The sequence below is a fragment of the Diadema antillarum genome, unplaced genomic scaffold (assembly GCF_040938485.1).
Source record: "Diadema antillarum isolate AM-2024a unplaced genomic scaffold, OU_Dant_1.0 seq00000562_RagTag, whole genome shotgun sequence".
Classification (NCBI taxonomy): domain Eukaryota; kingdom Metazoa; phylum Echinodermata; class Echinoidea; order Diadematoida; family Diadematidae; genus Diadema; species Diadema antillarum.
The window spans coordinates 1,382,179-1,407,607 of NW_027271501.1; the positions used below are offsets into that span (position 1 = coordinate 1,382,179).

Consider the following 25,429-nt stretch of genomic DNA (forward strand, 5'->3'; position numbering starts at 1 on the left):
ACTATTCCAAACTTACTATCGGGTTGGGAACTCTTATTAAACTCCCTGTGTAATGTTCTTCAGTTTTGTTGTAACAACTGATTAAGCAAGGTGTAAAAGATGTGACAGAATTGAGTCTGCCACTCAGTTGTTCATCACTTGCCTCCCAGAGTAACAGCTTGACAATGACTATAGTTTCAAATAAGTCGTGAGGGTTGGAATTTGAACCTGATCGACGATTACTGATTAAAGGGGATGGCTAGTAACTGATCAATGGGAATCAGTGGGAATGCTGGAGGATGATTGTTCCAATCCCTGTGGGATTCATTTAAGAGTACATTATGTGTCTATTGTTGTATGAAAATTATTTGCTTCAGAATGGTCTCATATTCAAGTAATGTGCAGTTTAATGTTTCCAGGTTAGCGTGCCTGGTCAGTGACGGGGCATTAATCTGCACATTACTTAAATATGAGACCATTCTGAAGCAAATAATTTTCACACAACAGTAGATATATAATGTACTCTCAAATGAATCCCACAAGGATTGGAACAATCATCCCTCAGCATTCCCACTGATCGGTTACTAGCCATCCCCTTTAAAGACTGTGCCTGTATTGTCTTGCCGTTAGAGTCGAATAAGATGCGCGATTGAAGAGGAATAGGAATCAGTGCCTTGAGGCTTTCAGCACATAGGAGGCTACCGTGAATTTGACATCATTCGATGGTTGGTCCCCTAACAGTAGCTGAGGAAGCATCGGGGTCATCCCACTAGACCGACACCCACGAGTCATACAGCCCACGAGTTTGACGTTGAAAACAGGTCCATGAGTCATACGGCTCACGAGTCCTACAGCCCGCGAGTTCGACACTACGCAAGTAATGCCCATGAGATCGACACTCGGTAAAAACAGCCCACAAGTTCGACAGATACAACATGGGGTTAATGTGTCGGTCTCGTGGGCCTTGTTAGCTTAGTATCGAACTAATGGGCTGTATGACTCGTAAGCTGAATATCTCACGGGCTGTATGACTTGTGATCTGTATGACTCGTGGGCTGTATGACTCGTGGGTGTCGGTCTCGTGACGTGCACCCGAAGCATCTCGGGGTAGAGTCGTGAAACTGTTGGAGGGATGCATGCTTGTATGATAATCCTGTTGACGAGACTGAAAACTTGTTATATCACTCTATATACGTAGCTAGACTCCTAGTTTTTTTTCCTGTCGAGGTCTACATGGAGGGGCTTCACTTCTCTCAGACCACGCCCTCAACTCGAGATCGGGGATGTTCCTGGTGTCATCACACCGTAGTCGCAGGTTCTTAAAACCAGGCAGAGCCCCGTTTTCGTCCGGATAGGAGTGCGTGGCACTATATTCGGCAAAAGAATGTCGACCGCTTTTGGAAGAGAAATGGATAGATAAGAGAGAGAGAGATAAAGAGAGAGAAGGATTGTTTTTATTTCGGCCAAGTATGGGTGCAAAGAAAAAAAATGGGAATTGATGTGGAAATACATTCAAAAGATTTTAATTTGTGCTGTGATTAAATTTTTATTAACCTTTGCATTGTGGTAACCCTGCCGAAACTATTTTCTTAATCATGTGAGATCTGAGAATCTGTTTGTATTTGTTTGAGCTTTGCTGTAAAATAGGGGCGGGGAGGGGGTTATTGCATGCAATGATTTTCATGATAATAATAGTGTCAAAGATATGACTACTGATTACCTTATTAGCTAAATATCGGTTAGTGATAGGGTTAGAGTAAAGATAAGGGTTAAGGTTAAGCTTAGGGTTAGAGTTTGGGTTAGGGTTATGATTAGATTCGGGATCAGGATTAGGATTAGGGTAAAGATTAACTCCAGGATCAGGACTATAGGGTCAGGGGAAGGGTCCGATGTAATTGTCATGGGGTAGTTGCCCTAGACCCCTAATGACAGTAACAGTCACGATAAAAGTTATAACATTCCGGCAATCTTCATAAACTATGAAATAAGTGTTAATGTAGAGGAAGAGATTAAGATGATCATATCAAAAAGAGTCTAGATTACGATATGGAGAAAATGGTCCCAGGCATCATGTCGCTAATGTTAGAAGACGATGTTGACGTCAATGAAACTATACCTTGAGTCAGCATTGGTCAGTTCGATCACGCCGTCTTACCTCGATTTAGAGTCCGCTTGATAAAAAACGAAAGGTTGAATGGTTTCAATTTCGTCGAGTGTGTCACAAATCATTCTGGCGAAGGTCATCTGGCGAATTGCCTTTTGTTGAGCTATTGCGAGAAGGAAAGGAATTAGAAATGATCTTAACATCATTGTTAAGAATATGTTCCTTCTGGCTCAGGAAACGATGTTAATGTGAGCAGTCGAAAGTTTTTCTTGTTTGAAACTTCTTATATTTTCGTGCATGGATATACGAGGGAAATTTTGAATTTTTAGAACTGAAATTCGACGATCTGGAGCACACTGTTCGGGGAAATATTTTGAAAATGGTTAATCAAAAAGTAAGAAATATGACTATTCAAGGCACTGTGACCTGCTAAATCGTCAGTGATCATGGCATCTGTCACCCATTTCGGCGTGTGCGTCTTCGCTCCCTCGCGAGTGAGAGGGGGACACCCCTTCCAGAACACCCCCCCCCCCCGTCCATCTCAGTACACTTACTGTATAAGTGTACTGAGATAGACCTAAGGGGGATAGTGTGGAGGAGGTGTCCCCCCTCTCACGCATGAGGGAGTGATTGCATTTTAAGATTTGAAATTCAACTATCTGACACACTTTTGGGGGAAGAATAAGAAGACTTTCGATAGAAAAATAAAGAAAAACCAAATATCGAGAGACAATATTAATGTCTAAATTGTGGAATCTGCACTCTTTATTACGCGTGTGCGTCTTCACCGCTGTTCACTGTGTGATAAGTCTTTGGACTTGCGTAGCGCTCACTGGCAATTACTTTATAATAAAAAAGGCAGTGAATGAAACGATGATACATATCACCATAATGCCATGTGTCACACACAGTATAACGAATCAATGCGAGAAATAATATATTTAATGAACACAAGAGTAAAACAAAAAAGAAGAATGAATCTTTCAATTGATTCATGCCTTTCTCAAGAAGAATACTGATAAATAATTTGAAGATCTTATCTAATCAGAGAGTAAAGAGAAAATTAGGTTTGAAAAATTTCGGGGGTGGGGCAAATGTCCCATAAACTGTTTCGTGATGGAACTTTCTCATGCATGAAAGAGTTAGGACATTTGTTGCTGAAGGTTATTTTCACTCATAAACAGAATGTTTGTTCATTCTGTCAGTTTTCCTTCTAGTTAGCAGCATATCTCGTTACGCGATGTTCTCCTTTTTATCGTGATAATTATGCCTGATTCTGAAAAATGGACATAGATAAAGGTTGCTGAATGCAATCATGAGTTAGACACCTGGATTTTTGCCACACGACTCACTTTAGCAGTTAATTTTCACTCACCTAGACTTAAGGCTTGGATGCCCTCTGAGTTCTCGTACCAGAAACGGTCTCCGTACTTGAGATCATAAAAGTGTTTTCCGAGGATGCACCCAACCGTCGGTCCAACGAGGGCGCCCTTTACGGGCTCCTCGACAACCATTCCGATGAACGCATCGACATCGTCAACGTGTCTGCCGGTCATCGTAGGAAGGAGAAAGTACTTGTTATGGATGCGGTAATGACATCGATTAAGGCAGAGTAGGGCCTACTTATCTAAAACTGCCTGTGAAAACTCTATGTACATGTAAACGTCCAAACACATTTCATAAACTTATTTGGTTTGACTTATTCATTTGCATCAAACAATGGCCAGAATTGTTCTTCTTGTGAACCTGGCGGAACGATGTGTCAAATTCCTGAACTGTTTCGTGCGCAGTTGATAAACACAACAATAACATTACATACATATAAAGTTTCCTTCCATTGTGGATACAAAAGAAGTAAAGTTTCTCCTTTGCAGAAGGCTGTGGAAGAACTTACACCCTCGTCGATATTTCTGACGCATACTGACATGGGGGAAAGTAAAAACGATTCCTATTAAAGTATGGTGAACGAGAAAAAAAAAGGACGATATTTAATAACAAGTTGATTTATACATTTCTGGAAAGCTTAAGTCTCTAGGAATATGAAAAATTAACTTTCAGAAGGAAAAAACGTCTCCAGAACCATGGAAACGATGGAGAGATGGTGTTTTGAGACCCTTTTTAGACCACCTGAACCCGATCTGACGGCGAAATTTTGGTGACCAAAATTATGACGTCACGAAATGTGCGCTGTGCTACGCACTCCATCTATGAAGGGCTATTGCGGACGTGGTTCGTTTGGAGCATAGAAATTGAGAGGCACTTGCATATTATGTATGCCCGTTTCCATGTATGCCCCAAACGAGTTGTGTCCGCAGCGGCCTTCCATATCCATCGCCTCTCCCTCTCTTCTTCTACCACCCCGACTTTGCCACTGTCACTATCAGTGTCATTGTCACTCCCATCACTTAATTCAACTCAAAGTCTTTCCGTACAATATAAGGTTAAAATTGGACGTTTTAATGTATCAGCCAAGAAAGCAGATGCGACTAAACACAGGCCAGATATTGCATCCGCTCACCAAGAAATACGTGCTTTATGAATGGCGGCCGCGATGTCCCGCGGCACTCGTAAAAGGTTTTGTTCATTTCGTGACGTCATATTTTAGGGCTCGGAAAAGACGACTGTTCCGGAGTAAATATCGGTAAAGTACATCAGTCGGTTTTACCTCGCGATTTTTCAGGGGCGCGATTATCTTTTGTTAAGTCACATTAAAAATCTTACTTAGGAGACATTTCCCTCTGCTTTGACACCTTCTTTTATATGATTTTCTTGATTTTAATGCCTCGTTCACCATACTTTAGAGAACGGATAAATGAATCTACGTACATACATTTCACGTGCCACGTGCAAACAAAAAGGAAACAGGGTGCGTTTTAAATGCCCAACACTACTTAAACTTGTCGGATGTCTGACGGGCTTTTATCAACTTCTATTAATTTCTCAAACCATACCGAAGGTTATGACATTCCATTTTAGTTATGAGATTCCAATTCATCAATGTTAGTGTTCGTGTCAGTTTCCATGACATCATATTGAAAGATCACGTCACAATGCTGGATACTCACAGACTGATAATCGCCATGATCAAAAGCAAAAACAAAGACAAAACCAACAATAACAAGACCCAAACATAGTTTTCCTCACGCGTAAGCTTCCTTTAAAGCAGCAATCGTATCTGGTTTCATGACGTCAGCTAATCCTTCGAAGGAAGTGACGTTTGGCAGCCCGCAGAACTGGCGCCATTTCGTGTAGCCTGGAATGCCATGGTCCCGACCACGTTGCGTGTTGATTGCCACCAGATCCAAGCCAAAACTGACGGACAGGAATGAAACAATTCCCAAAATGACTGCATGATAATCTGCTAGACTAATGTGCTATATTTCTGTGTGGCCAATCTGCCATCAAAGTATCACAAGGTGCGATACTGGAAGTGATGGACTTTTGCACAAGTAAGACGGTTAAATTTTTTGCGCAAATTCATAAATGATGTGACTGTTTTTCTTTTATTATAACTCCCGTATACAGGTATTTTCGAATTTTTGTACACAACAAAGTCATACTGATTGATCTCGGACAAAATTATGAACGGACGTTTTTCCTTGCCGTTCAGCATTGCATTGCATTTATTATCATAGTGTTCATAATTTCTCGACGAATCAAAGCACATTTCATATAACATAGCAATGTATATGCATTTTTTGCACTGTTATGATTATTTTCTAAATGAACAAAATATCAAATGTAATTTTACATGTGGTGGCGTTTATTTACGACGAAGTGAATTAAAAGCCTGCTAGATTATTCTGCTAATAATGATCTACCAATGGTGTGACTTCTTTTTTCAATTCATACATATCGTATATTAATGTTAGAGCACGTTCATCTAAAGGTTTACAACAACTTGCTGCTTCAGGAATCTGCTAATAACATTCACCATTATCAAGACTGTAGCGAAAAATATTATTACATTTATGTTGTCCTATTTCTTACCTTGCTGTGGGATCGGCGAACAAGAACCTTGTCACGTCGTCGCTGAAGAATCGATCGATCTTATCAAGGGGTTGCACCATCATGCCCCGCACCAAGCTGTCGATGCCGCCGTTATCGACGTCGAAGAGAGTGCTGCCGTTGAAGAAGGCCAGCCGTAAGACCACGGGGTCGAAGACCTCGCGATACCTCACGTCCACCCGGGTTAAGTTGGTGGAGATCTGACTATGACCCATTCGAAATGCGGCGTGTGCAAAGACGTTCGGTAAACTAGGGTCAAGGTTGCTATGGTAGCCTGTGTAGGGACTATCGATACCCACGCGCAGCCTATACTTATCCATGAGATCGCGCCCGATAGTAATCGGTAGATATTCGTTGTAGGTGATGTGTTGCAAAACAGACGATAGTATCTTCCTCGATTCCAAGTAAATGCGATCGTCGTCCCAGAGTGGGTTTAGCTTTGACAGCCGTCTTGCCACCTGTCAAGTCAATTAAAGCCAAGTTCGTTTTGCAGTTCATAACATCGGTATATAAAGCAGTATATCAAATGCGTTTCAAACAGTCATGCCACAGAACAGGTAGTGCTGCACCTATGTGCATAGGTCTACTTCCTTTTCTCTGGTGCTAACAAAAAAAAAAATTAAAAAATCAAACGAATATCAATGCCATCATCAATGCCAATCACGCAAAAGAAGCTAAGACTATAACAGGCCTACTACATTTAACTTAACTTAAACGTGACAACATCAATTAGCGTGTAAACCACAGTAAACATACACGATAGATTATGTTCCTGAAAATACCTTGTAATTTATGAGGAATCAAGTAGTTTTTGAATCATTGCACTAACAAAAGAAATGACGGTGCAATGTAAGCTCATATTTAAAGAGATGACCAAATTTTCAGATTTTTGTTCAGATGTACACATATTGTTCATGTTTGATTTTCATACAAAATGCGAAATGAAGTAAAACTGAAAACTGAAAACCTACCTTATTGTGGTATCGCAGGAATACGGTGTGGAGAGCTGTTAGTCCCACCTGTACAGCTGCGCGTTTGTCTCCCGCCTTACCGCAAGGAAACTCGGCATCCTTATCACACTTTTTGTGCTTTTCGTCCTCGGGAAGATACGGTAGTAGCGATGCATTGAATGGGTTTGGGCTAACCCGAAGTAATCCTTTGTTGTTAACAGTAAAAGAACATTACAATTTATGCTTCTTTTTATTTGTTTGCGTCAGGATTTTAAAGATAATAAAAAGTTTTGGTACCTCAAAAGCTTCCCTGAATTTCCTTGTCTTGGTTTGTGTTTCAGGTTAAAGTACGTTGTCTGTGAGAATTACTCGCCCCAAAGTGCTCTCATGTCTTAGTAATCATGCAATAATGGTTTCGTACCAGAGCCGACGCTGTACAGCGTCGATAAATATTGTACGAAACCACTGACTGCGACCAGCAGCGTGCAGCCCATTGTACGCCTAGCTAACTGCGACCAGCAGCCCCATACGCATAGCGTAATGGGGCTTCGCATTGTAGCATTCAGGATCGTGACAGAATTAGTATCGCGGGTAAATGTCAACTTAAAATCCAAAAATTTCTTCGATTTGAAGACTTACCAATTAAGTTGAAGTATTGAAAACAGGCTTCGAACAACGTTTGGTTCTGCCAATAGTCCCTTTCTGTTCGAATTGATGACTGAATGTGACTCGGTCGAGAGGACCTTGGGAGAGCTACATACACTGGATACCATGGCCAGCGCATGCGCACACAAACATCTTATCCGTTCATGGATTTGAAATTTGTGTGCATGCGATGTGTTCGCATGCACTGGCTGTAGTATTCAGTGTACTGTATGTAGCTCTCCTGAGGTCCTGTCGACCGAGTCACATTCAGTTATCAATTCGAACAGAAAGGGACTATAGGCAGAACCAAACGTTGCCCGAAGCCTGTTTTCAATACTTCACCTTAATTGGTAAGTCTTCAAATTGAAGAATTTATGGGATTTTAAGTTGACATTTACCCTGCGATACTAAATCTGTCATGATCCTGAATGCTACAATGCGAAGCCCGATTACGCTATGCGTATGGGACTACTGGTCGCTATGCGTATGGGGCTGCTGGTCGCAATTAATTGCATGATTACTAAGACATGAGAGCACTTTGGGGCGAGTAAGTCTCACAGTGTTAGTTATATGAAAGGTATTTTAACCTGAAACACAAACTAAGACAAGGAAATTCAAGGACACTTTTGAGGTACCAAAACTTTTTATTATCTTTAAAACATTTAAAACATTCATATACGTGTGCAAAATATATGCCTTCATTTCAGCTTGGAATGACCACACATTGATAAACTCATTGTCCTTATGATACAATATTATACATTAGTTCATTGTGTAATAGTAATTACGTCATGTGTTTCATCATTTTTAATACTAAAAAGAGGCCTCAAATCCCAAGACCACAAACTGTTTGACAAACTCATATACTGATATCAAATTGAAAAACTGGGGAGGAACCTTGCTGAATGGTCCAGAATGCGCGCTTCTTGCATGTCTTGTATGAAATGTGCAATAATCAAAGGGTCATCATGTTTCATGTATTGAATTGAACAGATCTCAATAGAAAAGAAATATACATCTATGCAGTTACTGTGGGTATACCAAGAAACATAACATGTTTGTCATAAACTAACCAACAATGTGGACTTTTTTAAGTTACTATGATTATACCAAAGCGCCATTACATCAAGCATAGCTCCAACGACGACTACAGTCTAGAGGAATGTCGCCTAACCTCTTTCTCCGCGTAACTCCTGCTCGTCTTCAGTAGACGAGCCGTACAGCAGCGAAGCGTCAATAAATGACGTCAGCTGATTGACCTGTTCGCGCGGGTCGTTCGTTGAGCAGCTCAGCCTTGGTGCGGTCTTCGATCGGGATAAGGGGATGCAGCGGGTATGGAAGGCGGGATCGTTCGGGGGCACAGCGATCGGAATACAATTAGCCGTTGCTATACATCCACATTGATCTGTAGGGTAAGGGGAGCATGGATAATGAGGTAACAGAATCATGAATCTCTGGTTCATTTACGTCTCATCACAGCAATAAACGACAATACAGTGTAAGGGAAGATATGAGATGGAAAACAAAAGTAGGTGGCTTTAAATACAGCACAAAGGTAGACCAATATAATGAACAGAAAAAATAATATGTTTGAATATAATGTGAAGTAAAATCACATGTAGGAAACAATAGTATAACCACTGATAAGTAAAGACTTTAATATTAGAAGACTCGTATAAGTATAGAATTGCAATGAAAAAAAAATCTAATAGAGCAAATTATATATTGGCCTTCATACGCAATACATCTTATTTGTCTAACAAGAGATATCTTGTAATATCAGTACATACACAACATTGCTGGAAACTTTTTCAAGTTTGTGGATTGATAAATAGTTCTTGCTCATATGCAATGTGATGAATAACACTCTTGTGTTAAAATAACAAAGGTAAAGAAAACGTCCCGAAATAGCCATTACAGTCCCGTCTATCAACAAGTCAATCAATTACGTAATTAAGTACGTAGTATATAAGCGATATCATTTGTAATTATACCGGGTTCAACGGGTGTGTGGCCGATGTCGTGATCGAGAAGCTGACCAAAGTGCATGGTCATCGACGTCAGTTTAGGCACGAGAACGGTGTCGTTCCGGACGACGATGTTGGAGACGACTCTGGTGCTGGGTAGCATACGATCTTCTGCAGCCTGTCGAAGCGCCTCTCGACCTGCAAGTCATATGATTTTTTTTTTCCACCGCGTCAATGAATCATGGTGGGACAATTCTACGTATACTACTAAAAAAAATATCAAGGACAAGCTAACCTTAATTCATGTGAGGATTGAGTGAGCCCAGCAATATTAGTAAAACACATCAGTACAAATTGAGGGAAATTCTGTTCAAATGTTATGAATTTTTGAGGTTTCAGTTCTGCCCAGGCTGGATGAGAAGACTACCATAGAGTTTGTGATGTCACATGTGGAGAACAACATAGAGATAATGTAAAGAGAATTTCACAAATTCCCTCAAGTATTTTTTTATTATGCGAGAAAAGTGAAATTGCGATGAAATTTCTTGATATCTGATTTACATTGTTCTACACATGTAGCATCACAAACTTTAGTATTGCAGTACGCCCACAATTCTGTTATTGATTAACAATCCCAAAGAAACTTAGGACATTAGATTTTTGTTTTATATTATCATCAACTTTTTAAGACTACCATCACTATTAAAAGTTCATGTAGGCCTAGATGTTTCCCGTTTTATTCAAGAACTCTTACCGTCTCCGTAATCGGCGGGAAGGTATCGAGCATGTGGCATCCATGCTTTTCCCAGGTACGGTCGCTTGAGATTATTGCACGATCCATCGGCGGAGTGGTATCGATAGAGAGATGGAACCCTGCATTCCTTTGGGTTCATGAAGTAACCCAGTTCGTCGCATACGTCAAGGAGTTCTCGGTCTCTGTGTTTGTCAATAATGAGTAGAATAACTCGTCATCGGAGTTAGATCGCAAAATGGGTTGAAAGCGCTATTTTTTAAATTTTAAAATTAAGGTTCTTCATCAGATACAGCAGACTAGAAATGACTATACCCGTCACTAATCTGTTGGATAACAAGGAATATTTTTGAAGTTATGAATAGAAATATCCCAGATTTTCCCCTTTTTTTGTATTTCAAGCAAATTTAATCGTAAGCAAGACAAATTTGCGCTTCGGTGTGATCAGAGCTAGTTGACGAAGAAGAGAGAAATGATCAAGTTCAGATCAGGTTTATTTCTGCATTTCATTTTCAAAACAATGTTATACATTTAGACGTAATATCATGTGTCTCAAAATATATATGACATATAATAATTATCTTAATCGTAGGGAAACGTACACAATAAAGACACTGAGAATTGAAGGTAGACCTATACACTCGCAGTCGGTGCACTTCTAATAAAAGTTATGGGAAAATGCATTTTGAAATGCAGGGGACCATCTTCAAAAGCAGAGTTTTACAATAGGATGATCCCAGGTAAAGTTACAACATAATGATAAAGACCTTAACTAATGTTTCTCATATTCTCATATCCCATTCTTAGCGCCGACCCTGCACCTTTCTACTATATGTTTCGTCGGTCACAGAAATTCTGTATTTATATAGCTTTTTGTTTGGAAGACTGTTCTAATGTATAAGCGATGTTCGTCTAATTCTGTAAGTTCGTTAGAAACTTACGTGATGTCAATGTCTGCCGATCTTTTTGAGCGTGAATACGGCGAATCGATTCCATAGCGACGGAAAACCGAGGCAGCGTCGCGCTTCTGAGTTCCTCTCTGAGATCTAGCTGTGTTAGTCGAAATGAAACAATGGAAAGTAATCATGATTTTATGGATATTAATTATATTCATATGACATGAGGGCAGAGATCTTTAACCACTTCACTATTTGCATATTCATATCGACTGTATAAGAACTGTCTCCTGAAAATTAGGCGAAACTGACATAAAATGTCAATTTTTTCATCCAATTTTGATCATATTTTTGTTGTTTTACTTCAAAATTTTACTTCTTGTACTAATTTTTAACTGCACTGGAGATTCCTTTTAACTCTGCTCATGCATCACTCTCGTCTTCCCTTCTTTTTTCTACGTTATCATAATCTTTTGCAGTCGGAATTTTCCAGTCTTCTTCGTTACTATATCTACCATCATCATCGCCTTCAGCATCTTCTTCTTCTTCTTCTTCTTCTTCTTCTTCTTTCACCACCTCTTATTTCACCACAACTTCTTTATCTCCGTTGCTGTCGTTGTCTGAAATCATTTTTTTTTCAAATCCTTAAAAAACCAACAACACCTCTTTCATTTTCACTACATGCGCTCGAACACTTACCACCACATCCTAAGAAGAAAGTGAGGATGAATATCACAATTAGAGCACTGATGGAAAAAGGTGTGCTCCTTGTAGTCCTGCGGACAAAACGGACATTGAAATCATGATAAACTTCTTACGTCTTTCAGCGAGGATATAGAAAAAAACTGCCAAACTCTCGTGGCCATCATGTACACATTCGGTTCAACAGAGACAACGTTGGTGTTGAAGAGTATACAATTCTGCGGACATGAGAATTTCCCTGCATGCTACAGCGTTCCACAGTGTGAAACCCAATGTTAAACACAGTGTGGGATCTCTTCTCACTGTAAAATTCGAGCATTTTAACATGGTGAATACATTGTGAATCATCAACTCACATCCAAATGCCTTTACATACAAAATCAAATAACCTTTGCACTGTTAAATTCGAACGTTTTCACTTAATCGACCATTATTGTGAACACGTTGTGAACACATCGTGGGACATTGTGTTCTTTTCAGCAGGGTTATGACCAACCGGTGACCAACAGTGTGTGTGAAAGAAAAAAAAAATAAGTTAATCCAACTTCGGAGGGCATAAATATAGCTGACAGCTATGGAGAGAGCAATCTTCACTCTTAAAACATCCGAGTCAGAACTGACCCGGAACTGGGTCCTTTGGGGTCATACACCGTTCCGGGTCAAAAATGACTTGGAATTTGGTCATGAAGACCCCGAATGGGGTCACCCTGACCCAATTCATGACTCTGAATGGGTCATATCTGACCCCATTCCTTGTCATTTCTGACCCGAACGGTGTGTGACCCCAACGGACCCAGTTCCGGGTCAGTTCTGACTCGGATGTTTTAAAAGTGTTGGTTGTAAGGAAAGGGGAACTCTTCCTCTGCCCACTGATACCAATGTATATTGAGAAATGTCGTGCATGTCTGAACACACGAACTTTAATAAAGACAGCAATGACAAATTGCACTTTTTCCAAGTGTGAGTGTCGCATGAAGAAACGATGAATGTCTCACTGAATGGATGAGATCTGTCAGTGAAAGTAGTCGATGAACAGGTCAGCCTGTACGAAAATCGTGCAGGTTTGTGTTTGCAAGGAGCAAGTGAATTAAAAAAAAATAAATAAATATTTTTTTTAAATATTGTGTAAAATGTTTTGAACATAACATGAAAATGCTTGAAATACAATAGAGAGAAGAAAGCTTAATTAGAGTGCACCCCTCCCCCCCCCCCCCCCCACACACAATCTATATGTGTATCCGGATTCAACACGCACAAAGACACACATCAAAATTACATAAAATTTATATGTATCACATAATTTATTATATACCGAATAGGTGCCTATGGTGTAAAAAACAGATTACCTTGGATATGTTACGGGCATGGTAATAGTGTTAAACAGATATTTTCACATATACGTAACATTTTAATGTGTGTTTGACATTTGTTTTTTTAATCTATTCTATCATTATTGTTCTGTTCAATCAGTTTATTTCAGCAACAAAAATATTTTGAAAGTTGAGTCACCAATATGCACAACGTTATAGTCGTTATAATTGCCCTGGGTATTCAATAAGACTGAGCACAATCCTATTTTATAAAATCATTTGTTTGATCGGTTTACACAAAGCAAAGAAGAATAAAGAGATATTGCAGTCACAAAACAAGACGGATGCTAAGTCTCAACCCGCCAATTGACTGTATACCCATGGAGCATGATTAATGGATATTATACCGTTGATAACATCTATCTTTTTGACTCCATTTTCTTCCTAATGCATTCGTTTGTCGGTGTTCTATACGGAAGGTGAACGACTTCATCTATAGATGTAGATTGAGTTGGTAACAAATACAGGGGTTACGAAACGTTTGTTTGTTGTCTTCTTTTTTGGGGGGATGCGTGGCGCGAGCACATGGGGATGTTCACCTCCCCCCCCCCCCCTCCCTCCCACGACTTAATGGGGAGAAAGAATGTCCAAGTGTGGAACTCTTGGAGAGCTATGGCTTTTCTGATTTTTGCCCTGTATTTCTTTCTCTCTTCCTTTTCTTCCTTCTTTTTTTTAGGGGGGGGGGATAGAGGGGGCTGCAGACGATCCCTTTTCCCTGCTTATATATCATATCGCCTGCTGGGAGGAATTATTCCATCACACGCCAAAATATTTCTTTCTTTCTATCTTTCTCAAGTGAATGCAGTATACAATCCTGGCTAGCCCTCGGGGCGTGTGCTCATAAATGGTTCGTGCTGATTGGAATCGCCCTGTTGACATTACGCACACAATAGTAAAGCTCGATCGTATGATGTTTTTAGGTAATTGAAATTTACTGTGGTGTATCTGAATACATGGATATGTATATGTACGGAACTAGTAATACGCTTTGCATGTGAGAAACGCGTTTGATATTTGGAATACAATTTCCATGAATTAGTTGTTGCCAAGTCGGACAAGTCTCAGGCAGGCTTTAGGCAAGCTTTCTTGTCGTCAGACCCCCCCCCCCCAAAAAAAAAAAAAAAAAAAACACAAAAAAAAACACACCTTTGTCATGAAGGTATGCGGGGAAAAAATGAATGATGAAACCATAATGATAATAAAACTATTACACTGCAAAAAGTCCGGTGTTAAATAGTGAACACCAAGCTGGTGTTAAATTTTCGGTGCTCATTTATGGTGTTAAATTAACACCTACGGGTGTCATTTCCAAATTTTAAACTGTTTTTTGAAGAGTTTCTTAGTAACTGCACTTCTTGTTGATTTTTAATTTAAAGAAGACGATCAAGAATTTTACATTAAAATACTAGATTTTTGAAAAAATGTGAAAATACATTTACACCGAAGTAACACCAGCTGGTGTGGTCCCTTATTGAAGCTGGACGGGTGTTAAACCATTGATATTAACACCAGCAAATATCAAATCAACACCATGTGGTGTCATTTTTGAATTAACACCAGTACAGTGTCAAAATAACACCAGGTACGGTGTCAAATTAACACCACGAAGTGTCAGGTGAACACTTTTCAACACCATCACAGTGCATTTTTAACACCTGTGGGTGTGGTCCTTTATTGAAGTTTGATCGGTGTTAGATTTAACACCCATGGTGTTAAATCTAACACCGATGTTTTTACAGTATAGCCTTGGCCCATAAGTCCTTGTCTGTATAGTTATTAGATTCTCTTTAATACTTCCCCTTCTCCTTCCCTTCCCCCATCCCCTCCCCCCCCCCCCCTCTCTCTCTCTCCCTCTCTCTCTCTCTCTCTCTCTCTCCCTATCCCTCTTTCCCTCTCTCTGTCTCACTTCACTGAGCAACAAAATCACCTGTTGTTTGCTTGGATCCTTGTCGAAAATTGGTCTACATTTGTAGAAGAATAAAAAGCCTACATTGGAGTCTATTATTCCCCTTTCTAACGAGGTTGCTCCTTGTGTAAAAACACAACCGGAAGGGACGCGTGGTGAAATTCGCAATCTCCATGAAGTTTGGAGTATACTAAGGATAAACAGTGTATTTCATTATTACTAAGCGCACTGGTGGTTGGACCAATATTGGGTCTTCATTTTATGGATTCATTTGAATGTAGGGGTCATTATAGATGTAGTCTAGACGTGGTAGAACCATTAGTATAGTATTGTGGTTGTAGTACTCGAGGTACATCTTTGTATAGGATAAAAGCTGATAGTTAAAGGGCGTGTACAGTTCTGGTTGAGGTGAGGATTTAGCTTTTAACATTTTGCGAGATATTCAGAAACCATTCTATGAGATGTCAAAGAGCATGCAATTCTAAGGAGTATCAAAAGTTTATTTGATGAAAATGGGTTTTGAAATGGCTGAGATATCCAAAAACAAGGTGAAACAAAGAGATCCTTATTATAGGCGTGGCCTATCGCCTTTTATTATTATCCCTTTTTGGGATATCTCAACCATTTGAAAACCAATTTTCATCAAATACACGTTGAATCCTTGTTAAAGTTACTTGCTCTTTCATATTTCATAGGAGATTTCTCATTATCTCACTTAGGAATGTTCAAAACATGAATCCCCACCTCAACCAGTACTGTACAGTCCCTTTAAAGCAATCAGTCCATAGCAGTAGTGGCGGGAGTAGCAGTAGTACAAGTAGTATATTATAGTAGAAGTAGTTGTAGAAGTAGTAGTAGAAATAGTAGTAGTAGTAGTAGTAGTAGTGTGGTAGAAGGAGAACATATAAGTAGTAGTAGTTGTAGAAGAAGAGGAAGAAAAAGAAAAAGAAGAAAAAATAGTAGTAGTAGTAGTAGTAGTATAGTAGCAGTAGTAGTAGTAGTAGTAGATGTAGAAGTAGGCCTAATCCTAATAGTTGTATACGTAGTCGTATAGTAGTCGTAGTTTAGGCGTAGCAGCAAATAGTTGTAGTAGTAGTAGTAGTAGTAGTAGTAGCAGTAGTTGCTGCTGCTGCTGTTGCTGTTGTTGTTGTTGTTGTTGTTGTTGTTGTTGTTGTTGTTGTTGTTGTTGTTGTTGTATGTGATAATCTAACTCCCTTACTAAAGGTTGCAAGCATCCGTCAACACAGAACAGGATAAGGTATGTTCTGCAGATGAACACGAGTCGAATGGGACCATTTCTTTCCGAGGCTGCGAATCAAGGCTTCATTTCCGAAACCCAAATTGATATAAAATGTTGATTGAGTGAGAGCAGCAATTAGTAGAGGACATCAGCGGAGGTTTGAAAGTTTGAGGAAAATTGGACAACCGATTCAAAAGTCATGAATTTTTAGAGTTTCGGTGCCGTCACCCTGGACGGGAAGGCTACTACATTCATCACGTCATTCTGGACGATAAAAGAGAGAAATTCGACTTTTTTATCTAACATTTACATGCTTTTTGAAAGAGATAAGTCGAGTGTTCTTTCATTATGCTCGAAAAGTGAGAATATATTGAATTTTCTTTATAATTTCTTTAAAATTTTTGCCAACAATGACGTTATGAACTGTATTAGTGTCCTTATCCAGCGATGTCAGCAACCGAATTTAAAGATTTATAACTTTTTAATCGATTGTCCGATTTTCTCAAACTTTCACTGACGTGTTTTTGCTAATAATGTTACTTTAATTCTAATCACATCTATATTTTGTGTTTCATCGACTTGCTATTTGCTAGTTTAGAGAACTAAACATCCAATGTAACTGATCACGAAGAAACAAACCTATTAATTTTGACAAGGTTATAAATTATTGCTTTAACTCATTCGATGAGTTGGTAGGCCTCTGCGTTCAACCTATAAGCGAAATGCAAATGTCCTTTTGATACTAAAAAAAAAAACATATCATATTTAAGGTATCGTTCACCATTGGGAGCAGTGATTTAAAAATGTTCGAGTTATCACATTTGATGCATATGTTTAGGTTAGTTGCATCACAAAAATCCTACCATATAAAAAGTTTGCAATAAAACCTAAAATATTAGGAGATATCACTATTTTTCTCAATAAACCATAACTGTAGAGGGTTTAGTCTAGAAATAATTTTATCATTCCCATTTCCTATATCTAACAATGATTAAATTGATTATACTAATTATTATTTTTTTTTTTACATGGCTTGTTTTTATCCCTGACTCACATTTCAGTACTACTTTTGAAGCAGTGGAGCTGAGTTTTTAATTCATCTGCAAATGGTAAATAATGCTTTAAGTCGGACAGACGGTGTAGACATAAAAGTACACTGCAAAAAGTCCGGTGTTAAATAGTGAACACCGAGCTGGTGTTAAATTTTCGGTGCTCATTTATGGTGTTAAATTAACACCTACGGGTGTCATTTCCAAATTTTAAACTGTTTTTTGAAGAGTTTCTTAGTAACTGCACTTATTGTTGATTTTTAATTTAAAGAAGACGATCAAGAATTTTACCTTAAAATACTAGATTTTTGAAAAAAAATTTGAAAATAAATTTACACCAAAGTAACACCAGCTGGTGTGGTCCCTTATTGAAGCTGGACGGGTGTTAAACCATTGATATTAACACCAGCAAATATCAAATCAACACCATGTGGTGTCATTTTTTAATTAACACCAGTACAGTGTTAAAATAACACCAGGTACAGTGTCAAATTAACACCACGAAGTGTCAGGTGAACACTTTTCAACACCATCACAGTGCATTTTTAACACCTGTGGGTGTGGTACTTTATTGAAGTTTGATCGGTGTTAGATTTAACACCTGTGGTGTTCATTCTAACACCGATGTTTTTACAGTGTAATGTCTGGTCTGCTCAAGATCTCCGGTTACCAATGAATGTAATTGGCCATCTTGTAGAAGTCATGAAAAGGTCCTACTCATACAACCTTATAGTCAACCATGATTTGGCTGCGATTAGACACGTACATCATTTTGCCATGAAAAAGCAGTTACGATAAATGCATGTCAGTATATTTAGCTCATTCAGAATCTTCCAGATTTTATCTTTTATTTGAGGACGCGGTAGATATAGGACGGTTGATGAACTTGCCAGGTTGAGTGCAATGACTTCTCTTGAAATAAAATGGAATGAAAGAGCACAATACACCTGATATGGGTGTTCATTACTCAAAGTCGGGGCGTATAGATAGCATCAAAGAAAGAGCGTTTTTCATCTTTTCAGTAATGAGTACGAGTAGAAAAAGAAGAAGAAGAAGAAAAATTGCCCGTGTATGTTAGTTTTATCACACAAAGGAACACCTCCCGTCGCCTCGGTCACTCATTTCTTCATTTATCAATCCATACACTCATGCACTTAGGCCTACTTATCAATTTATTCACAAAGTGTAATCGAGGTTTATCCTGTAGAATTATTAAGTAGAATAACAGCATGGAAAATCAACGATGTCATACAGTTTTCAAAATAATGTACTACATTATGAAAACAGTAAAACATGCTGAGGTTATCCCGTGACATTGGAAGGCAAGGGCATCTTCACATAATATGTCACATTTATCATATCTTGAAGAATACAGAACTCAAAACCGTTCACATCAACAGATAGGCTACAACTAGTGGTGCCAAAATTATCCAGTTATCAGTTGTTTGAGATGCTGAATCATCGACGGTGATAAGACAACACGTGACTTGATATTAACCAATGGGAGAGGAGTGGACCGATGACAGACCATAGAGCTGCATGATACGTATAATCCAACTCTGTGGACTTGACATATCAATGTTTTACAAGAATTTGTCAAAGCTTAAAATTCCATAACTTGTTACCAGGGTAGGGGATGCCCCCTTTTTTTGGGGGGGGGGGGGGGGACCGAGGTGATGAAACGTTTACTCCATTTTCTGTCTTTCTTGTTTCTTGTTTCTCGGGGGTTTTTTTCGAAAGAAGAAAAAAACAGTTTATTTTGAATGGATTTGTTAAAAGAGAGACGTTTCTCTTTGCCTACAATATTTCGATTTGAGTTTATAAGCACCCATGCAAGTGCTTATATTTACAAATTTAACCCACTTATGACCATCATATTAAGCTTCCTGACATTGTCATGTCGTCGAAAATAATGACAGAATCAGCCTGTTGTGACAGCATGCTGTAATTATATTCTTGGCCTGCTTCCAATATCAGATCTTTCCTGTCGCTATATATCATATAGGACAAAAGAAGAGTTTATGGAGGTCTGTGAGAGGACTATTCTACTACAATGAAAGAAATAATTTTATCATTTAATTCAAATTCAATTCGAAATCTATTTCATTCTCGGCAGACCACAAATGAACAAAGCATGCCAATAAGATGACGATACAACGAAATGAATTGGCAATTTACCTTGCAGTCTTTAATTAAAAAAGAATCTAACAATGAAAGGTGACGGTAAGCAAATTTGAATATTTTATCGCAATCAATAAAGATATTCATTCTCGTTGGTTTGAATATGATGAACCTTGACTATCTCGCAAAAGATTTCTGATATATGACTGATGATTTTTATCCAAATCACTCATTTGGATAGAGCAAACATCACGTATTACTCACGTAGCAGTCTCGGAATAAAACCATTGAGCACAATCCCTTGTCCAGGAAGAAAAACATTTATTTACTATGAGCCGTGTGTTTATCATGCTGAAACTTTCCAGGTTCGTTGCACAGCAACCATTATTATGCATATGTCCATAAATTATGGTGCAATAAAAAGTGCATTTCATTCAAAGTCAAGTTGTAGAGTAAAAATATTTTTCTAAACAGATATGGTAATAAAAGTTCAAATCCTTTTGTGATAATAACTATAACCATTTTAATGATAATTCTTTATAACCCTACTCACACAAAAAAAGCATACAAAGAGATAGATTACAGTTATGGTGTAAGTGTACATGACTAGCATAAACCGAATGGATGTAAGTCATTAACTTGTGAGCTAAAAAGTTACAAAAGTTTGAACTTTCTATCAAAGGATAGTGTAGAGAGACTGGTTATTAGACTAACTCATAATGTCCAGTTTTCCAGTACCAGTAGTCCAGAAGTAAAAGCTAGATTCCTGAGTATCTACAAAGCCCCCTCCTTATTGTTGTCCAGTTCTTTACAGATAGAGTGCATTCGTTTCGGTTTCCCGTAAAAAAGAAGTGAAATATTATCCATATCCTTGATGAAAACAACGTTCAACGGACAAGTGATTACGGAAATCCAACTTCAAATCCAATACGTGTTGTTCTGACTCGAGAGTCAGTTGGAGCAAGGAGGTTGAAGAGATGGAGTAACAACAGAGTTATTTAGTCCATGGGCCAAGAGCCGAAAAATGGGTTGTTGGTACCACCCGAGGTGGCAAAACCTTTTTGGTGTCATTTTGTTTGTCGGACATAGATACGCTTATCAAGCTATGATAGCATTTCCAGATGAGTAGCTTAGTCATAATAAACGAATTTTTAACCAATTTGGTCTCGTTTTTATATCCCTATACTTCTGAATCGAAACTAACCGCTATACAATGCGAGCACTGCCTTCTGTATTTCCACAGGTGTTCTGTTGTAAACGCGGTGCGCTTAGTCTTCATTCAAGCCAGCGAAGGGAATATCCAAAGGGTTATGATGTCCACAGCTGTCACGCGGTGCGCTTAGTCTTTATCAAGAACAATGTACCGTTATCATATCTAAAGTTCCTAATAAAAGGGATTATCTATACTGTTTTTATACCACCCTCTCAACAAATACATCAGTTTTAAACAAAAATCACTCTGTTCATTTACAACATTATTGATTATAATGTATTATAGTGTACCGGTACGTTGTTTTTGCATAATCTTTCATTGTTGGATGGAAATAAAGCGACATTGGCGTGGTATTAGCGTTTTCAACCGAGCGTTTTCACGGGAAAATGATAAATAATTGGAAAAGACGCTAAAATTCACGAGAAATTGCTTTGTTGTTGTTGTTGTTGTTGTTGTTTTTAGATAAAGGGATATACACTGTATCATAAGCTTTGGATATTCCCTTCGCCGTCTTGAATATTAGACTAAGCGCTGTGGACATCATAACCCTTGGATATTCCCTTCGCTGCCTTTAATAAAGACTAAGCGCACCGCGTTTACAACAGAACACCTGTGCACATACAGAAGACAGTGCTCTTCTTTGTATAGCGGTTGGTCTCGATTCAGAAGTACAGGGATATAACAACAAAACCAAATTGGTATAAAATTCATCTACTATGACTAAGCTACTCATTTGGAAATGCTATCATAGCTTGATAAGCATATCTATGCCCGACAAACAAAATGACATCAAAAAGGTATTGCCACCTCAGATGGTACCAATATCAGGCCTGGCCCATGATGGACTAATTCCCTTTGATCTATATTCGAAGCCGCCGCTAAAAAATATTTGAAGCATGTGCCAAACAGGATCTGCCGCGCAGATACGAAGACAACTGACTGTGTCTCATTGCATAATCACCAGCCACTTTCAAAGGAAGATATGTCTTTGTGATGGTAAGCACTTTTCGCTGTCCCTTCTTGTAAAAGCTATTGTAATAGGTGGTACAGATACGAGGATGCGCGAACAGAAATTGAGGGGGAAATGCTGAAATGAAGATGAAAATTACTCGATTGGGCATACGCAGGCACTAATCTGATATATCTATCAATAAAGAATTATACTTGAAGATTATTACATGTTAGTTTCATTTGGGGAAATTAAGTCGAAAAGTGATAAAACCAGCTTTCCAGGATGGTACAGTTTTAAACATTTTCACATAATACAGCTCTGATTTACACTTTTGCGCAAATTTCTGAACGGAATTGACTTTTGTTTTACATGCTTTATTATCAAGTGAAATTTCATTTAATTTAATAAATAAATAAGCAAAATATGGCCAACATTATGATAACGTTCAAAATGAATCTTCAGATTGCTCAGCAAGACGGCGGCTTGGAACATCGATCATCAAAGGCACAAGTGCACCTGTGGAATTCCTTTATACATCAATAGAAGTCTGACAACTGTTTGAATAATTACAGCCAGTTGGAACTCCATGAATAAAACCTCCTTGAACGTTGGAGTGTCTAACTTTCTGCATCGGCAATATTGTTCATACATCCGTTATGAAAGTATTCATTTCATGTGTGCATCTAGCGCAATTTCAAGATGCATGTTTGCTTTCTTCCTAAAAATCAAATTGATCTGAGCCGAATATCAAGATGGAAGCAATTCAGATAACCATTTAAACAAAACTCTTTTACGTCGCTAACAATCTAAAGTTGTGTTTACAAGAATATTAGAACACTGATAAAAACTCTCCAGGATAAGCGGTGCACACAAGATTGAAACCACATGCCGACACATGGCTATAACATTTCTCATAACATCTTAATATTTCAACACTGAGCTGGTCAATATTAGTGTTATACAAACGGAAACCAAAGCGAAATATCCTTTGTACTTATATAGGCCTAATGTTCATCAATTTGAGGGAGCAAGTTAGTGCAGGAAACATCAGTATATCAGGCATTTCCCTTAATACCGGCATTTCAATTGATAACACTATAGTTTAAATGAAAGACAGAAAGAACGTGCAAATAAACGGCATGACAAACCTACCCCATATTATGGAGGACTCTTTCAGATATCCAATGTACAGGTGCTCAGTGTCGTGCTTGTCTGTCGATGGTCGCCTCTTGTTCTGATCGTTCGGCAAGTCGCGAACCCGCTCGCCGACTGACTGACTGACTGACGAAATCAGATTTTCACGCTCGGTTTCACACTGAGTGCATCTACGGGATATCAAACCGCAACAATATTTGCCAGAGGTATAACCTCCCTTGGTATGATATGGAAGCTTCCATCAGTATGATTATAAACGGATGCATCGTATGAATGCCAGAGGCGAAGTATTGAGATTGATGCATACGCTTCTAGGCCTAAGCATTGCTTGGTCGGCTAGTTTGACAAGAAATAAATCGTTCTCCACCATTCAAATTTGTAGCTTTACATTTTGCCGACTGCATAAGATGTTTTTTTATCACGTTTTTATTCACAGTGTCATAAATGTAGTTGGTGGTTGTTATTGTTTTCTTTGTTTGCTAAAATCTATACATGTATCATAACAGTTCCAGAACGATAATGCTTCTGCTGAAAATTATGCATGAGTGTGAGTGTTTGTATCTTTAGCAAACTTGCATCTTTTATTCGTTTACCCCACAGTAAACATTCAGAGTTAAATGATATAACATCAGCAACAGCAGCAGCATAACATCATGATCATCATAATTTTATTGTCATCATCATCATCAATTTTCAATTCAATTAAATTCGATCATCATCATCACCAGTGTCATTTTCATTCTCATTCTTGTCATCATTATCAGGTTATTGTCATCTTCAATATCATCACTGTATTTATCATCATTCGCTATCACCATAATCAATTTCCACATAATAGTCATCACAACTATTATTTTCATCCTCGTCTTCCTCCTTCCCCAGCCCTCCCCTCGCTCCTCTTCCTCGTCCTCCTCCTTCCCCAGCCCCTCCCCCTCGCTCCTCTTCCTGCTCCTCCTCCTTCCCCAGCCCCCCCCCCCCTCGCTCCTCTTCCTCCTCCTCCTTCCCCAGCCACTCCCCCTTGCTCCTCTTCCTCCTCCTCCTCTTGCGTCTCCCCTCCTTCCTCCTTTCCTTATCTCCGTCTAGCTCCTCCTCATACTCCCTCCTTAATTTTCCTCCTCCTCCTCCTCCTCCTCCTGCACCTCTTTCATTTCCCTCCTCTTCATCCACTATTATACGATAGCGGCATCATCACTTTAAACGTCACATCACCACAACCACTGTGATATCGACTGTGTTTTAACAAGGAGTATAGCCCTATGTACTTGGAAAAGCAGCTGATGGTGTCGCACACGGTAGGACTCTGTTGGGGAACTAGACGATGGAATCACGGACTCGCCAAACTTGTGGCGCCACGAAATGTCACAGGCAACGGGGGTGACAGCGGTTTCCAAGTACAGTGCTGGTCCAATTTGTGAAACTGACGTATCTTTTTCCACCACAATGTACGCAGCTATACCCACACGGAAAGACGTTATGTAAGGTCTTCTATAAGTACTAATATATAGCAGGGACGTGTTAGAGGAATGGAATCTCTTCCCAATTTATGGTTTGCTCCTAGCTGCTCTTTACCAAAAGATGGTTTCGTGATTTTAGCCATTTTGAGCTGAGATACAGAGGAAATGTTGAAATCCTGTATAGAAGTTTTTAGTAATATGTTACTGAACAAATCCTTTCAGTTTTCCTTCAAACTGGACTGAAAAATAATGAATATTATCATCACATAAAAGGTAACCATCTTGCGCACATTTAAGCAAGATTTTGTTTCGCCAGGTATAAAGTACCAGAATGTGAAATCTTTCGGATTCAGTAAATGGATAGTATTTCAGGGTATTGCATTTGATTACAGTTAAGAAGAACATATTCTTACTTTTTAGGGGCGTTTCCTGTGCACGCTAAATGATTGCTGCCAAAATATCTAAAGGGAATCTACAACGCACTGCTGCTCGCTCGACTTGCTGTGATTGAGGAATGATGCATACTATATTTCAACAGAAATACTATCTTTTGTCAACGAAATTAATTATTATAACACGCCTGCAATAGGCCGGGCGATATCCTCTCCGCGAAGATGAACATGGGTAAAATGCAAAGGAGAGATTTTTGTTTCTTCACCTTGTCACTCCCCTGTATCATAGTAAGCGTTACCAACTTGTTGGCAAATTCACAATCTGAAACTAACGATGATTGTAACAGGTTAATTTCCTATAGGAGACCCTGTTGTATAGGATTCCTAAGAGTTTTAACATGACTATCATCATGATAGGGTATAGTCATGTTTACTATAAAGTCATCAGCTCATGTTCTCACGTGTAATTATTATTGTTTAATGACATTCGCAAATTATAGCAGTTCCCGTATTCTGGTTCGTTTCGTGAAATATGGTTGCATTTGTTACAATAGAAACTCGCACACGATTTTCGC

General features: G+C 38.9%; 1 protein-coding gene across 1 annotated transcript; it reads right to left on the reverse strand.

Annotated features, from left to right (window-relative positions):
- Window positions 1–1,177: 1,177 nt before the first annotated feature.
- Window positions 1,178–24,605, reverse strand: LOC139735022 (salivary peroxidase/catechol oxidase-like). Its single transcript, XM_071645796.1, has 13 exons — window positions 24,578–24,605; window positions 24,021–24,174; window positions 23,006–23,178; window positions 11,346–11,454; window positions 10,408–10,589; window positions 9,681–9,851; window positions 8,861–9,091; window positions 7,063–7,247; window positions 6,074–6,549; window positions 5,228–5,395; window positions 3,459–3,628; window positions 2,135–2,246; window positions 1,178–1,373 (listed from the first exon to the last, which is right to left on the reverse strand). The coding sequence occupies exons 1-13, from the start codon at window positions 24,603–24,605 to the stop codon at window positions 1,178–1,180; spliced, it is 2,355 nt and encodes a 784-aa protein (XP_071501897.1).
- Between the last annotated feature and the right edge of the window lie 824 nt (window positions 24,606–25,429).

What these genes read in the sequence shown, in the direction of transcription:
- LOC139735022 (XM_071645796.1), bottom strand. Translation starts at nt 24,605, where the DNA reads ATGGCTAAAATCACGAAACCATCTTTTG. An exon ending in CCACACACCCGTTGAACCCG is followed by an intron (nt 9,092 to 9,680) that starts GTATAATTACAA and finishes CTTACCCTACAG; the next exon opens with ATCAATGTGGATGTATAGCA. An exon ending in TCCTGCGATACCACAATAAG is followed by an intron (nt 6,550 to 7,062) that starts GTAGGTTTTCAG and finishes TTGACTTGACAG; the next exon opens with GTGGCAAGACGGCTGTCAAA.